The following is a 15311-nucleotide window of genomic DNA, read 5'->3' as shown; positions in this document are numbered from 1 at the left end:
AGAATAGCCACATACAGTAAAGGAGTAAGTCAATCAATACGAGTAGTTAATGCAAAAATAACATTTTATTTTAACAAACATTTGACCATAACTCATCAGTGCTTTAATGTCCCCAACAGTTGCATAGCAGCACGGAGAATTGCACAAAACCAGAGAAATAAAATAAATAACATAATTACAAACAGGTTTATTCAAAAGTAAGAACATTTAAAAAATGGAAAAAAAAAAAAAACAGCAATAAGTAAAAACGAAATAAAACAAAAACGTTTATTTGGTTCCAAATAATTCTTCAACAAAAGAGGCATAAACTGAGCCTCAGACTCAAATCAACTGTCTTCCTGAAACTTGATCGGTGATATTTCTAAAAACAAAACGCGATGCGTAACGTTGACGTCACTGACAGATATTCCTTGGCATTTGGAACTGTGGCCTATCGATCAACTTAATCCAACAATTTATCAAACAGTTAATTCACACATTTATGTACCTTAACAAACTACCAAACAATCAATGTTGTCTGCCAAACGAGTGACAGCCCACGTTAAAAAGATGAACTTTGAGTCAGTGAACTAACCGGCTGTCAACGGTCAATAACTCAGAACTCTACTGATCATACGAGTAACCTCGCGGCGCCTCCGCTTGTCTTGCATAGGTGGTGAGCTGCTGGTAGTTACATGCCACCGAAACGGTGCCTCCGCCGGGGCTCACCGGCTGGGTCAATGCGCCGTACGGACACCCGTTGTGCGGCATCAGCACGGGCTGGTGGCGGTGGTAGGCGCCGTAGGGAGAGTGATGGAAGTGGGGGGGCGAGCAGTACGAGCTCACCGGGCCGCTCGGGGACATGACCTGAGGTGTCGGGTATGCGGACGGCTGGGCCAGGCTCCAGGAGCTGCTCACGTAAGGCTGCAGGTAGAGCGGCTCGGGATAGTCCACGGAGGTCCCGCTCAGACAAGGCACGCTCGGGGTTCTGTAGGGTCTCCTCACCCTCCTCCGCCGCCGGTAGTTCCCCTTGTCGAACATATCCTCAAATGCGGGGTCCAGCATCCAATAGTTGCCTTTCCTGTCCCTTCCGTAGTCCCGGGGAATCTTGACGAAGCACTCATTGAGAGACAAATTGTGTCTTATGCTATTTTGCCACCCTTTTTTGTTCTTCTCGTAGTAGGGGAACTTGGAGATGATGTAGTCATATATTCCACTGAGCGTTTGTCTCTTGTCGTGGCTGTCCTTGATGGCCATGGCAATGAGAGCCACGTAAGAGTACGGCGGCTTCCCCTGCTGGCCGGCCTCGTCCTCACCTTTGGGTTCAGACAGGGGCGAGTTGGAGCTGATGTCCAGGAGCTGCACTCCCTGCTCGGCGGGGGATTCCTGCTCTGCATCCATGGGCTCAGGTGTCCGTATGTGCGTCCTGCGAGGGAATACAAATGCTGCAATCTGCAGAGCAAAGCCAGGCAGCGCTATACGATTGTGTCCGCAGGTGCACACACTCCTCCCACAGGTAGAGAGGGCAGCAGTTATCGCTATCTTTCATCTCGCCGGGTTTCTCACGCTGTTTATGCCACTGTATGCGACTATGTGTGCAGTCTGTTTAGGTTGAAACAGGGGTCACAGGACTGTGTTTTAACAATAATCGACATATATACTTTGGAGCGAGGCGATCAAAGACGAAGTTGAGTTTCGTTGAGTTTGGTGTTCAGTGTGGTAAAAGTCATTCTCAACAGATGTAGATGGACGCACTGCAGTCTTTTGAACAATGTAACAAATTTACACATTTATTAACGTATTTATTTAAGTTCAGTTTACAGTGCAGGTTAATGCACTTCAAAGATGATTTCACTTCACAGATTTGATTTGCTACCGACAAAACAAGGATAATCACAAATAATATATATTTTAGAAAAATGTATAGATATATATTTAAACAAAACAAGCCTTGAACTTTTTTTGACCAACTTTTCGATCCCTCCCAAATGTATTTATTCGGTTTTCATTATCAGTAATATGCTATCAACATATTCCTGTTACAGTTAAAAGAAAAGAAAAAGTACTTTAAGAATAAAATATATAAATAACATTCACAAAAAGAAAAATCTACAAAAGACAATAATAGCCATGGGATGATAAAACACTAAAAGAACTTGAGTTTACGAAGTCACATTTAGACTGATTTGGAAAGAAGACAAATATATTCAAAACTGGTTAACCGTGTGATATTTGCATAAAGACTGACACAGTTTGTATACAACTGTAGCTTGTTCATTTATTACGCCTTATCTTATCCTAGCCTATAATAATAAATCCTAATTCTTTTTTGGATTTAATTTTTTGTTATAAACCATCCAATCCACAAAGAAACTAAAATGATCAAATACTAGTGGAGTAAAAAGTGCAATATTTGGCTCTTAATTGTACAGTAGCAGAAAATGAAAATACTAAAGCAAAGTACAAGCACCTCAAATTTGTACAGCACTCGAGTAAATGTACTTAGTTACTTTCAACCACTGCACACAGGAGCTTTTATTTTTCTTCTTTTTTTTAACAGCTTCACACATTAGATCAAACTCAGAGGCATGTGATAGTTTGGTATTTTCAGATTAATATGTTACAGAGAAGTATTGAGACTTGCAGGTTATCAGTGCAGCATACCACCCACATACAGTGAGGCATGAACAGCAGGCCTGTCTGTCCGCTGAGGATGGTAGATAATGATCACCTGCTTTCACCAGACAGTCTGTCTCCCTGAACTGATTGGGAAACACAGATCTCAAAGAGTGGAACACGTGGAAAAGCAGCTACGTCTTTGGCAAGGATCAGAGGGCCTTTTGGGTTGGCCATTGTTATCACTGTCAGGGTATTAATTAGAGCGACACTGAATACATTTCTTAAACAATACAAGTTTTGCAATTAATCAAAATCAAAGATAATGTCTTGATCGTTTTTTGAATAACGTTGAGTACAATACAGAATTAAGGGGACCATGACTTTGTCAAACCTCATCATTTTTAACTACATTTTTACGGAAAATCTTCACTCAGAACCTTGAAAACTCTATCATCCCATGTTTTCCAATGACAATCAAAAATATCATGCTGAAATGATAAAGAAATGCATGTAAAATGATACACAGAACATCTGGAGTGTTTACTTATCTTTAATGATGCAGTCATAAAAGAATGACAGTTAAATAATCACTATTAGTCAATATAAGAATGCTATGCAAGGGAAGTTTCAGGCCACCCTGCACTGTTAGTGAAAAGCTTGTCTCGTGCATAGTGCAGGTAGAAATGATGAAAATGGTACAGTCAATCACAGGATGTTCTTATCCATGTGCAGGGTCTTTTATTAAATGTAGACTTCATGGCCAGAGAGAGTCAATTAGTTACTTGTCCTGACTCTGTAGCAAATGTTGCTGACACACTGGTTCAGGAATGAGTTCCGATAGACTCATATGTCTCATCTGCTCCCCTGCTCTGTTTTTTACTAATGAAAATGATAAACGGAAACTGGACAGCCTTCTGTCCTATTTCTCACAGAGAAAGCTAGATTTACCTCCTGATGTCATATGAGTGAAGCGCGGCGCCAGGCTAAACACTATCTGTGTAGTTTAAGCTATCTGAGACTAAAGAAGAATGCAGCAAAACTGCCAAAAACAAAGATCATGAATGCCAGGTTTAGACAACGGAAGAAATGAGGAGATGCAGTCCTCAAAAATCCTCAAACAGCCCTAAAGTCTGACCCAGAACAGAAAAAAAGACGTCATGGCTTTATTCAAGTATATCTTTTATAGACAGCATTGATCAGCATCGATTCAGAGTGATAAACTTAAGTTTATGATCAAATATAATTGATGCGATCTGTTCAAAACATACTTCCATTTAAAGCGTCAAGAATTTTAAGATATTTCTTATTTATTTTCAATATTGTGCATTTATGAATATGCATCATTCTCGCTGTATTCCTACGTCAATTAAGGCCCTCAAGAACATCTCTAAAATCAACAGATTAATAGATTTTTAAGGACAAGTTTGTCTCTATTTCTCTTTAATGGAGAACTATTAAACATGCCACACTGTTGCTATTGCTTGGAAGGATGGAAACTCAAAGTATCAGTAAAATATAACTTGATGATGTCGATGATTTACTTGTGTCTGACTAACAAACAAAACAATAATTTGAAAATATCCAAATGTAAGTAACTGGTCAGATTGATAAGAAATATGAAAAATGAGAACTTGACAAAGCTGATATGTGCAGCTCCTTGAGGGCTGTTTTAAATGCTGTTTATTGGTAAACATCTCTAGATATTGTGTATTAATGAAATGGCATTATTAAAAGCACCTGTAAAAAAATAATGCCGTACTCTAAGTCAATTCCAATACCTTTAATGTAATGACTTTTCAATAAGCCATTAATGTAAAAGTACAGTTAACGGAGTAATACTCCAATCACTACACAATGACATTAGCATAAAGTTACACGTCATTGATATAACATTATCTTAGAATGATTATTCTGTTATTATTACATTGACAGGAGTATTGTGAGGTATTTGGAGATATTATGTAACTTTGACTACGAGAGTGTAAACTATTTCGTGTTGGAGGAGAATTAACTGAATATGTTTAAAGATCATGTTTGAGATGAGATCAGTATTTGACTGAGTAGATTTCAAGGAGTTCTCGATAATGTCCTGAAACCCAATAACATTGAAATCATTATTTGAACAGAAATAATGTTACTATGAAAACATTAAGTAACCTCAAACACATTTCAAATGAATATGAAATGTGTTACTAATCATTACACAATGAAATGCGGATTGTTATTACTGGAATATTAAAATGATAAATATAACTGTACACAGTAACACATTCATTTCTGATAATATATTTATGTGGGATACGTTTCTTTTTGTTCTAAGTTTGAAAAAGAGGACATTTTTCATTGTTTCCTGGCAGAGAAAGTATCTTTTGCTAAAAAGATTGCTCTCTATTACTGTCTGACAGTACACTGTACGTTTAGAAATGTTGTGTATTTAAAGTAGCTAACGAGGCCACCTGAGCCAACATTGTAATGACACTCATAACTCAACGCATCCTTCTTTTTGATGTACACTTTTAATTTATTCTAGAGGTACATTTGTTGTTTATACATGCAAAGAAAGTAAGTATATTCTGCGTGCTTTTGCTTGTAATGATTAATTTTTACAATCAAGTATTGCTTCAGTTACCAGCAGTCAGGATGAGCACTTAAAAGAAAAAAAACATTGACTCTGGACCTGCAACAATCAGGAAGTTCCCTGCAATCATACCACGAATACCTTTTATGCACAGATGGTGTCTACACAGCTGCACTAGTCCAGAACTCCTCTTAACAGATCAGGTGGCTCAACAACACCTCTGCTTCTCTTCTTCCTCTTCTTCTTCCTGCATGCTGTCAAGGGAAGACAAGTTGAAGGGTGTGTGTGCTGTTGAGGCAACAGGATACCTTGCTCTTTAGGTGCTGAGTGATGTCCAGCTGCAGACATTTTCTCAGCTCCGGGCTTTAAAATGTTTGCTCTTCTGGCCTCATAAGAATCACACAGATTACACTCCTTATCCTCTTGATTAATCATGCCACTCTATTACAAATCAATGTTGGGTCACTACAACAAAGCGATGCCATCTCCTGCGAGAGATAGTTTGCTTTTGGCTAATTATTTCACAGTAATCCTTTTTCACAGCCGACGTTTTGACTTGTAGTAGGAAGTGCATAGGTGTTACCGATAACATTGACGGTGGCTCCCTTGCATTCAGCTGTCCCAGTGAGCCATGACAGTTAGTCAGCGAGCCAGCAAGCACAATACTGAGGCCTTTTGATATACACCTGTGCTTTTCCTACTGTGAAGTGTCAAAATGTCTGCTGGCTTATTACCTATCATCCTCTCATAAAGACAAAGAACACAAATGAAATAATGTAACTGATACTCTGCAAAGGTGGCAGGTAATTATTAGGGATTTCATTGTGAAGATACTATAATTGATTGTGAGGAAATCTCATCAATAACTGTAATATTAAAAAAGAAATTGAAATAGTGATACGTTACTGTGGCATTGCTGTAACATGCCACAGAACTAAACAATCCGTTTCAATAATGGATTATACTTTATAATATATTTTACAAGCTGACAAACTTGAAACATTTAATTTATTTATTTTTGTTCCACTGGCTTAGAAAACCAGGAACTGATCACTGAACAAAATTAACAAGCAGAAAAAAAAAGTGTAGTTTGACTGCAGTGTGGCGTGGGTATGAAATCGGACACACCAGGGCACCTGTAAAGCTGCGATCAGTGATAAAAGCAAATGCCAGTATGTGTTGTGGCTCCTGTCTAAACACAAGTGCATGTGGCAGACCTCAGTCGACTCCTTGACTTACAGTAGTCATTTTAGGCACCACTCCCAAACCTCCCTAATCCATGGATTACAGATTGGGCTTCCCTCTGTTAATGACAGAACAAACAACACACCTGATCTAATGTGACGGGCATCAGACAGATAAAAAATAAAAGTCAACACCAGAGTCAAAACAAGAAGGGCCGAGTTCTATTTTTTTGGCATAAATGTTGTTTACCACATTTCATATTCCCGCACCATCCTGAGCACGATGCTCATCTTAGAAAATGGGTGCTTGTATGGACATTCCACATGCGATAAATGTGATCGTTTCTTTCACTCCTCTGACTCTGCTTGTCAGCTGAATTCCCATGCTAGGTGCGGCTCTCTCTCAGGTGATGAGATGCTCGAGTTGCCTGTTCAGTTCATGATACCATTGACACATGCCTCCTCACACAATGCATCTCTTTGCAGGGTTCTACATGACTGCCTGTCAGCCAGCGCCCGTGCCAATCCGGCTCTGCAACCCACATCTCCAGTAAACAACTTCGAACTCCAACCTCCTCCTCTCTATGGTTAAATCTAGGCTTCCTAGATTTAGTTTATCACACAAACAGAGACTCCAAACTCATAGAAGATGATACACGTTAGTGTGGGCCACTTTGTTGTTTTACATACAATCCTCAAATGTAGCCATTTCTTTATGAATGACTTCAAACTGATTTTCTCTGAAAAGGTATCTTATAATAGCTATTATCAATCTTGGACTGATACTACCTTTCGTGGTGGAGACAGAGAGTCTCAGTCACAGGTTTAAGGTAAAAAATAACATTGTTACTCTCTGAATCTGTCAATTGCCAAAATATGAGCTCTGCCAAGATAAAGTCAACAAGGATTCCTCAGTGACAAATTGCATGACAGCGTCTTTATTAATGCTAAAAACCTCAGTGTATCTTAGTCCCAAAATGTATGGGTTTTTTTCTTTGCTGATGTTCTCATCGAAAGAGACTTATTCTGAAAAGACAATTATTACTGGACCGAATCAAACTGACAATCCACCAGTTTCACTTGTTTCCTCCAGATCAACCTGTTGCCACACGCGTATTATGCAAAGTTTTCCGAAAGTATGCTCCTGCCTCTTTCCACAGAACAACTGGTAGTACTGTCAGATAGCAGTGAGGCTTGTGACATCTCACTGACAAATTATTTCTGTACGGGTAAGTCACCGCAGCCTCTCCCAGTTAGCATGCTGAGTTATGGGGCTGAGTTCAGATCACGTTTATCTGATAAAGACACTGCCAAATACCTACCTTGCCTGAATAACCACGATGCACTATGTTCTCACATGAGCGTATTTTTTATTTTCTATTTTTTTCAGCTCCCTCATGCTTTGTTACTGTTATTTCGGTATTAAAAACACACCTTTTATTAGGATATAATACTTAGGATATGGTTGATCCTACATGGTTTAATTCCCTGGTAGGTAAAACCTCTATTTAACCCTCCTGTTATGTTCGTTTCTTAGGTTATATTGACCTGTTTAATCATCCAAAAGTTGTCAGAAACCAAAAAATCCTAATAAATATAGTTTGTACCTCATCACCAACACCATTACCAACAATTCAATCAGTATTTAGTGGAATGAAGTAATTCCCCCCTCCATAGATCATAGTTCAATTAGGATAACTCACTCGTTTTAATGAAAAATACATGTTCAAATAATTTTTTAGGTACATTGGAAAAACCTAGATGTAAATTGCATTAGTCTATCATAACATGTATTTTTCTCTAAATTATTTTTACATTTTGAAACTTTATTTTTTTCATGGGGTGATGTAGATAAATAGAGATGAGACACCTCTGCTGTTCAGGGTCATATTGACCCGCTCACTCACTCTGTGTGTGTTTGTATGCGTTTGTCTGTGTATCTGTGTCTACACAGCACACGAGTGACATGTCGTCACGGTGTGCTTTGTGCAAATACAAGTTGGCCCTGTCTTTATAATATTTTTGGCAGACAGTCTTAGCTGACGTGTATTGGGCGAGGATGACCACTGTATTTCACAATTTTTTGACACAAATGTCTCGCTTGGAAGAACAGGTTTATCAGTTTCCTCATCTGATGGTTCATAATCAGCATCATTATAATCTGAATTGACCTCAAGATGGTCTTCATCTTCAGACACATCCTCCTCTATTTCACTGTCGTGATCAAGGATGTGCTCTAGAGCCTCCAGGGCTGTCATCCTTTTGTTTCTGCTCATGCTGTCCTCCAGTAAGCTGCTGTGTTGTATGTATCTGCAGAGTGTAATGTTGGTAGGACTCCCAAGCAACCCTTTCGTATATTTCTCCCCTCTCCTGCTAAGTGTGGGCGGAGTTTTCCCGCGAGAAAATAAAAGGTTCCCGCCAAAATAGTATCTTTCTCGCACAGGTGCGGTAGTGAGACCGCACTTGTGTGTGTGTGTGTGTGTGTGTATGTGAAATGGGGTGAAACATGTTGGGAGGAGTAAGAAATACTTTGTCTCACATTTTCAAAGAAAGAAATGGTCTAAACTTGACCCTTCTGACCCCTTACAGCAGGGGTGTCCAAACCTTTTTTCAAAGAGGGCCAGATTTGATAATGTGAAGATGCCCAATGGCCCAAATAATGTCAGCAGGGACTGTTGGCCATGGCCAACAGTCCCTGCTGACATTATTTTAAACAATACAAGTTGCCTATACATACACTATTATTTAATAATTATATTTTCAATGACACAGCAGGGATCATTTTATTTTTAATATGATCTTTAAAATGTAGCATTCTGGTGTACTCTGAGAAGAAAATTAAGTGATAAGACATTTACTTTAAGCAAAAAACTAATTTACTATTCAGTTATTAATCAGTATTTCAGCTCTGGTTGAACAGCTGGATAGTTTTTTTCAATCTATTATTATTATTAACCTTTTATGTAGACAAAATCCATTGAGAACGAGGTCTCATTTTCAAAAGTTTGTCATTTAAAAACAAAGATAGCAAGAGTAGCGAGAACCATCGCCTGTACAAATAAAGTGATTAGTGTTCATTGAACCCCGTTACTGTATTAACTTCCACTGTTACTGTAAAGCTGTTAGAATTGTGGCCTATCTTCTATTTGCAAATAACATGCATTCAATCCAGTTCAATTATTTAAATTAGAATGAAGAGTAAAGTAATAGCTGTGATCTATACACACCTCTGCATTAGCAACCTGCTGAAATGAAGATACAGGCACCTTAACCCTCTCTATCATTACTTCAGGGCCCTGTTGGGACCGGAAGTACCCTGGCTGTGGTCATCACAGTGAACAGTGTCTGGGAGTGTGATGAGAGGGCACGTGAGCCCTTGTTACTGTAGTTCATCTCCTTGGAGCAGAGGCAGCATTTAGCATACCCTGCCTTATCAATATTTCTAAAACACATATATCTTTTGCAATTGATATTTTTCTCAAAAAGAGAAATGTAGCCGACAGTCCTTTCTGTACCTAACTGTTGAACTGTTAGTGTAGTACTGTCTCTAATCAGAGTGGCATTGTGTGCTTATAACGTTTAGTATACTAGACACCATAATGTGTACTAGTGTAGTATGATGGGGATAGATGAAACATATTATATTACATCTATTATACATGTTGACGTCAAAAATACTGTCATGTATCACTGCAATATCACATGCAAAGATATATTAACTCTATGGAATAAAAAAAAGAGAATAATTTCAATTGTTAAGTGTTGACGTTCTACTTCTGTTGTATTTCTAAATTCTGACAGCAGAGGGCAGCAGACTGACACTCTTGAAGGCTGCAGGAGGAACGTGTGAATCTTCTCATTTCTTTGTAAAAACCTGTTGATGTTGAATGTGAGGATTATTTGACACGATCATGTGTTTCATATGGTTGAATTATAGTGTAAAATGTCTGTTGCAGTGTAATGCATGAAGCTTGTTTTCAACCACATTGCACAATATCTCCCCCCCAAAAAATACTAAACAGCAAATTAAAACATTCAGAAAGCTTAAAAACAATGGTCATTATAATGCATTTTGTTATTACTATTATTGTAGTTTTGGTTCATCTTGTTGTATCCTACCAGTGAATAGTGCACAACAGATATACTATACATAAGGCAGATTTTCCTGTTTTTCAATCTATGTTTATGCATAAAATCCACAGGTTTATGCCTTCTCAACCCCATACCATAACCACAGACGTCAAAAACAAGGACTAAGTAGGCTGGATAATCCTTTACATGTCGATACATTGTGGGGTGTAACCCATGAATTTAAAGACCATCAAAACAAAGGGGCCTTCTTTTAACTCAGGCAAAAGCAGGAAGAATGTTTTGCCCATGACATGATCGCAGCCCTAAAAAAATGTAAATGCATGAAAAATGTTTTGTTCAGCGCCATGGTGACTCCATAGTTTAAATGTTGCCTGACTTGGTGAGATGGTTGGTAAACAACATCCAGCGCTGGACCTGGTGACCCCTCAGTTTTGTCATTCCGACACGTCCCGTTCCAGATAACTTTGAAGTCAAAGACAAAAAGAGGAAAATGTATCCCCAGGGTCTTTGGAATTCATGTGAGGAACCACAAAAACAACACTTCATCAGGGGCACCATTCAGAATGGTGATCAGCAATATATGGGGAAATTCAAATGAGAAGCATTGTGCGAGGGAAAAGCTAAAGAGATTTGTCTCGTCCATGGCCCCTTCCTCCTTTTTACCGTCCTCTCATGAGTGACTTTGATGTGGACAAGATGATTGAAAAACAAAGCGGCGTGGCTCGACTTAATTCCAGTGGAGAATAGGTTAGTGGGATGAGTGGGTGGGATGGGGAAACAAGGGGGAGAATGCAATTTCATAAGAGAGACACAAGAAAATCACATTTCAGTCAGTGTATCAGTCTGCCATGTAAAGGAGGGGGAGCGTAGAGGAAAGAGGGAGGGAAAGGAGGAGATACAGAGCAGGGTAAAGTGAGCGGGGTGTGAGAAAGGGAGCTCCAGTTGATCGCTCTTTAGAAAAGGCCCCCTACTCTCCTGCTGGGTGCTGCTCGGCTCTTGTCCTCCTGGTACAATGCTGGTGGAGGGGCTGCCCCCATTACCACCCCAGAACCCCCACCCCATGTGCCCCCCGACTGCCCTCCATGTGCTGGAGCAACGCGGACAGCCTGGACCACAGACCCCAGCATATGGAGGCCAGACCAAGAGGCCTGCTCTCCAATGTGCTCCACAGCTGGGGGTCTGCTGGAGTGGGCAGTAGAGCTTCATGCAACCACATGCTGTCTCTTCACTCACGATGTTAAACTTCCTGATTGTTGAAGATAAGCCGAAAAAAGCCGTACTTCTTGCGAGATCAGGTCATGAGGTTACTGTTGGTTTTTGAGATTTCTACCACCTCCCCAATAGAAAATGTCTTTTTTTATTAGCAGACAATTCCAGTTATCAGAATATCACTGGATAGATTACTCTCCTGGTTGCTCATTGCTTTTGGTTACCTTAATATTACTTATTATTTGAGTAAAAGTTACAACAGGCCCTTTTCACAGCGTTTGTACTTGTCATCTTAGGAAAAGCACAGGTTTCTGCTAATAACAATAACAATGGATCTGTCCTATTGTCCCAGTAGGCCATGACAATTAGCCAACAAGGAAGCAGCTGAATGAAATTCAACAATAGTAACTTTTCCTAATATGACATGTCAAACTTCTGTGAGCAAAACCTATGAAGTTAAGGGTGCTCAAAACATTAAAGAAATATATTTTCTATTAATGTCCAGGAGACTGTCAACGATTTACATAGAAAATATTTGTTTGATTGAAAGTGTATCACCGTTATAGAGTAAATCGTGATTATCGTTCAGTAGCACGGAGGTATATTGTTGACAGCACAGTATTGTTTGAGCCTCTTCAACCCCACTGACCTAACGCATACAATTTGTATGAACAAGAAGTGGTCAAATCTATAAAAGTTTTTTATAATTCTGGTACCAAATTCCAAATGTTTCCAAAGCTACGAATTATGTAATGCTCCACTACAGGGATATATAGCCTATCAGAGCTGTTTTTAGATCCAGGTCCAAGTCTTCATGAGCCAATTCAGAATTAATACTGCTAAATTGAACACATACAGGGAATGTGACCCCAGTAGCTTAACTTAAACATGGTGCAGAGGAAACCTTTATAGGGCAATACAGATACAGATTTTACATTGATGTTTTAGTGCAGCTATAAGAAAAATAACAGCTTTCATTTCAATTTCTTGCTCAATATAACTTTATTATCGTCTTAAAGAGGCGCAAGCAGATGCAGAAGAATACAGTACAGTATGTGATTTGTAAAAAATTGTCCCTCTGAATCATTGTCAGTGAAACTTTAATTCAAATATCAGTAATATTTGTGTGAAATATGAATATACATACAGGTCCATATTCACTTAAAATGAAAATGACATGTCATGTAACCATCACGCATACAACCCCTGAGAGGCAACAGGACCAACCCGTCAACTGAGCTCTTTTATTTACACTTTACACATTTACAAATCATCTAAACCCCGTGAATCAAACTGTGAACTGAGAACACTTGCTAGTTGTGGCGACCGCTTTAATTTAATTTTTGGCTCGTACTCGACCCCTCAATTCTGACATGAACTAATGTTGACTCATGGCTGGAATATGTGGCCATTCTGATGCTAATGGCAGCTTTAACCACCTACTTAACCACATAGCCCTCACACCCTATACAACTCCACTCAACCTGATCCCAGTGTGTGTGCGTGTGTGTGTGTGTGTGTGTGTGTGTGGGTGGGTGTGTGTGTGTGTGTGTGTGTGTGTGTGCGTGTGTGTGCGTGTGTGTGTGTGTGTGTGTGTGTGTGTGTGTGTGAAAAAGATAGAGGGAGAGAGCCAATGAGATGCCACTCTGAGAGGCAATAGTTACAGGAATTAGAAAAATGTGTTATCCCCAACAAATTGAAAGACTTCAATTATAAAGTTGTACAGAATATTCATCACCCCAATAGTTGTGTCTCAAGATTTGTGTTTGTCGATAACAAATCTAATATAATTAATAATATGCTATGAAAACAAAACCCCAAAAATTCCAATGTCAATATGATTTTTTTTTTTTTAAGAAAGAATTAGCAGACAAGGTAATGCCTAGAGAGAGAGAGAGAGAGAGAGAGAGAGAGAGAGAGAGAGAGAGCGAGAGAGAGAGAGAGAGAGAGAGAGTAAAAGGGAAAAGTAACAAGATTTAGTGGGAGGAAGCTTTTGTTAACTTTTACTTTAGTTGCTATTCATAATAATAATAATAATAGTAATTATATATTTATGTTGTTTATTAGGCAAGCTGAAGCCTTTTGTTCATTGTTCTGCATCTTTGTTTTCATCACACAAAGGATTGTGGTGATTGGGCTCGTTACCTGTCTGGGTGGCTTTGACTGTCAGGCTTGTGTTGGTGGAGACAAGGGTCACCAGTTAGCAATATGACCCTTTAATACCATGCGGATGCTTGCTGCTTGGTCTGGCATGGCACAATACAGTGCCAGAGCAAGGACAGGTGGTCATTAAAACTGCTGTAATCCCCTCATGGGCAAGAAGACAGAGAGAGAGAGCAAGGGAAGGAGGGAGAGATAGGGAGAGAAAGACAAAGAGAAAGAGACAGACAGAGCAACAGGAAGAGGGAGAGGTGAGGGTGGGGTGCGTTTGATGCTTGGACCGTGAGGCTCTTTAGCACAGTCTGCGGGCCGTGCTTCAGAGCGGATGTGTTAACAGTTTCAGGCTCAATGGAGGGAGAAATCCCCACAAAGGGAGGTGTACAAATATTGTGGGAAATCCGTCCGCTCTTTAATATTTCATGAAGGCCCACAATCTATTCATGGGACTCCATTCCTTTGGAGGGGCCCACATTCAGGCTCACTCCGCAGGCTCAATGGGCAGCCCTTAATTGAGTGCCCGCTCATTCTTCATCTCCCTGGCAGATTGTTCCCCATGAAAGCCCCTGCCTCTTCATCCTCCTCTTCTTCTCCCTGAGAGTGGCCAAAGAAAAGGGGGCATGCCTTGCTGGTGGTGCATGTGGGGGGGGGGGGGGGGGGGGGGGGGGGGGGGGGGGGGGAATAAGTAATGGGGGGGTAGTTGTGGATCAAATATGATAATAGGCCAAGAGGGGTTGGTAGTGCGTATGAGGTGGGGGTAGGGGGCTAATTCTTGGGGAGGGTGATGAGAAGAGGGCGAGAGGAGGGGGTGTCATTCCCCTAGATGGCAGAAGTGTGTGTGTGTGTGTGTGTGTGTGTGTGTGTGTGTGTGTGTGTGTGTGTGTGTGTGTGTGTGTGTGTGTGTGTGTGTGGTGGGCAGGGCCTGGTTAAAGTTCCTTGGCACAGAAAGAGCAAGTTGGTGTCAACTTTTAAAATCTTTTTTATCTCTATTAGATAAAAAAGAAAAAATTGCAAAAGTTTGGAAGAGAAAAGAATGACATGTCAGGGCTGACTCACAACTCACAATCTTCTCCAAATGAACAATGTTTCTCAACAGGGTCCAACCAGTCAGGAACAAAGATAAATGGTGAACACACATACAAACACACATTTTCATCTTGCATGGTCTGTTACTAAATTAACAGCAAACACAATCTTAGACAGGGTTCTGCAACCCCAAACAGGACGCAGCAACTTCCGTCTCTGACCCTTTTTTTCACTTGATTATACCTCAGTAAACATGAGTTTATAGTCTCAATCACTAGCTTAAAGTATTCTACATTACAGCATGATGTTCAATTTGTAAATTATGGTCCCATTTAGAGTAAAATAGACGGTAAAGCAGGGGATGCTTTAGGGCGTGGCTAACTTGTTGCTACCACAATATTTACCAATCTGTTGTCGCACATATTTAACCCTTTCACAGTGTGTTTTCTGTTCACGGAAGATAATTG

The 15311-nt window shown here is 40.0% G+C and overlaps 1 protein-coding gene across 1 annotated transcript; it reads right to left on the bottom strand.

Moving 5' to 3' along the window:
• Positions 1-603: 603 nt before the first annotated feature.
• On the bottom strand, positions 604-1380 carry foxl2l (forkhead box L2-like; the record flags this gene model as incomplete). The annotated part of the gene is made up of 1 exon (XM_079176192.1): positions 604-1380. One exon carries the CDS (start codon positions 1378-1380, stop codon positions 604-606), a length of 777 nt encoding a protein of 258 aa, XP_079032318.1.
• Positions 1381-15311: the final 13931 nt, after the last annotated feature.

This window comes from Pholis gunnellus (genome assembly GCF_910591455.1).
Source record: "Pholis gunnellus genome assembly, chromosome: 2".
In the NCBI taxonomy this organism is placed as follows: Eukaryota; Metazoa; Chordata; class Actinopteri; order Perciformes; family Pholidae; genus Pholis; species Pholis gunnellus.
This window is presented reverse-complemented; position numbering and strand designations above follow the sequence as displayed.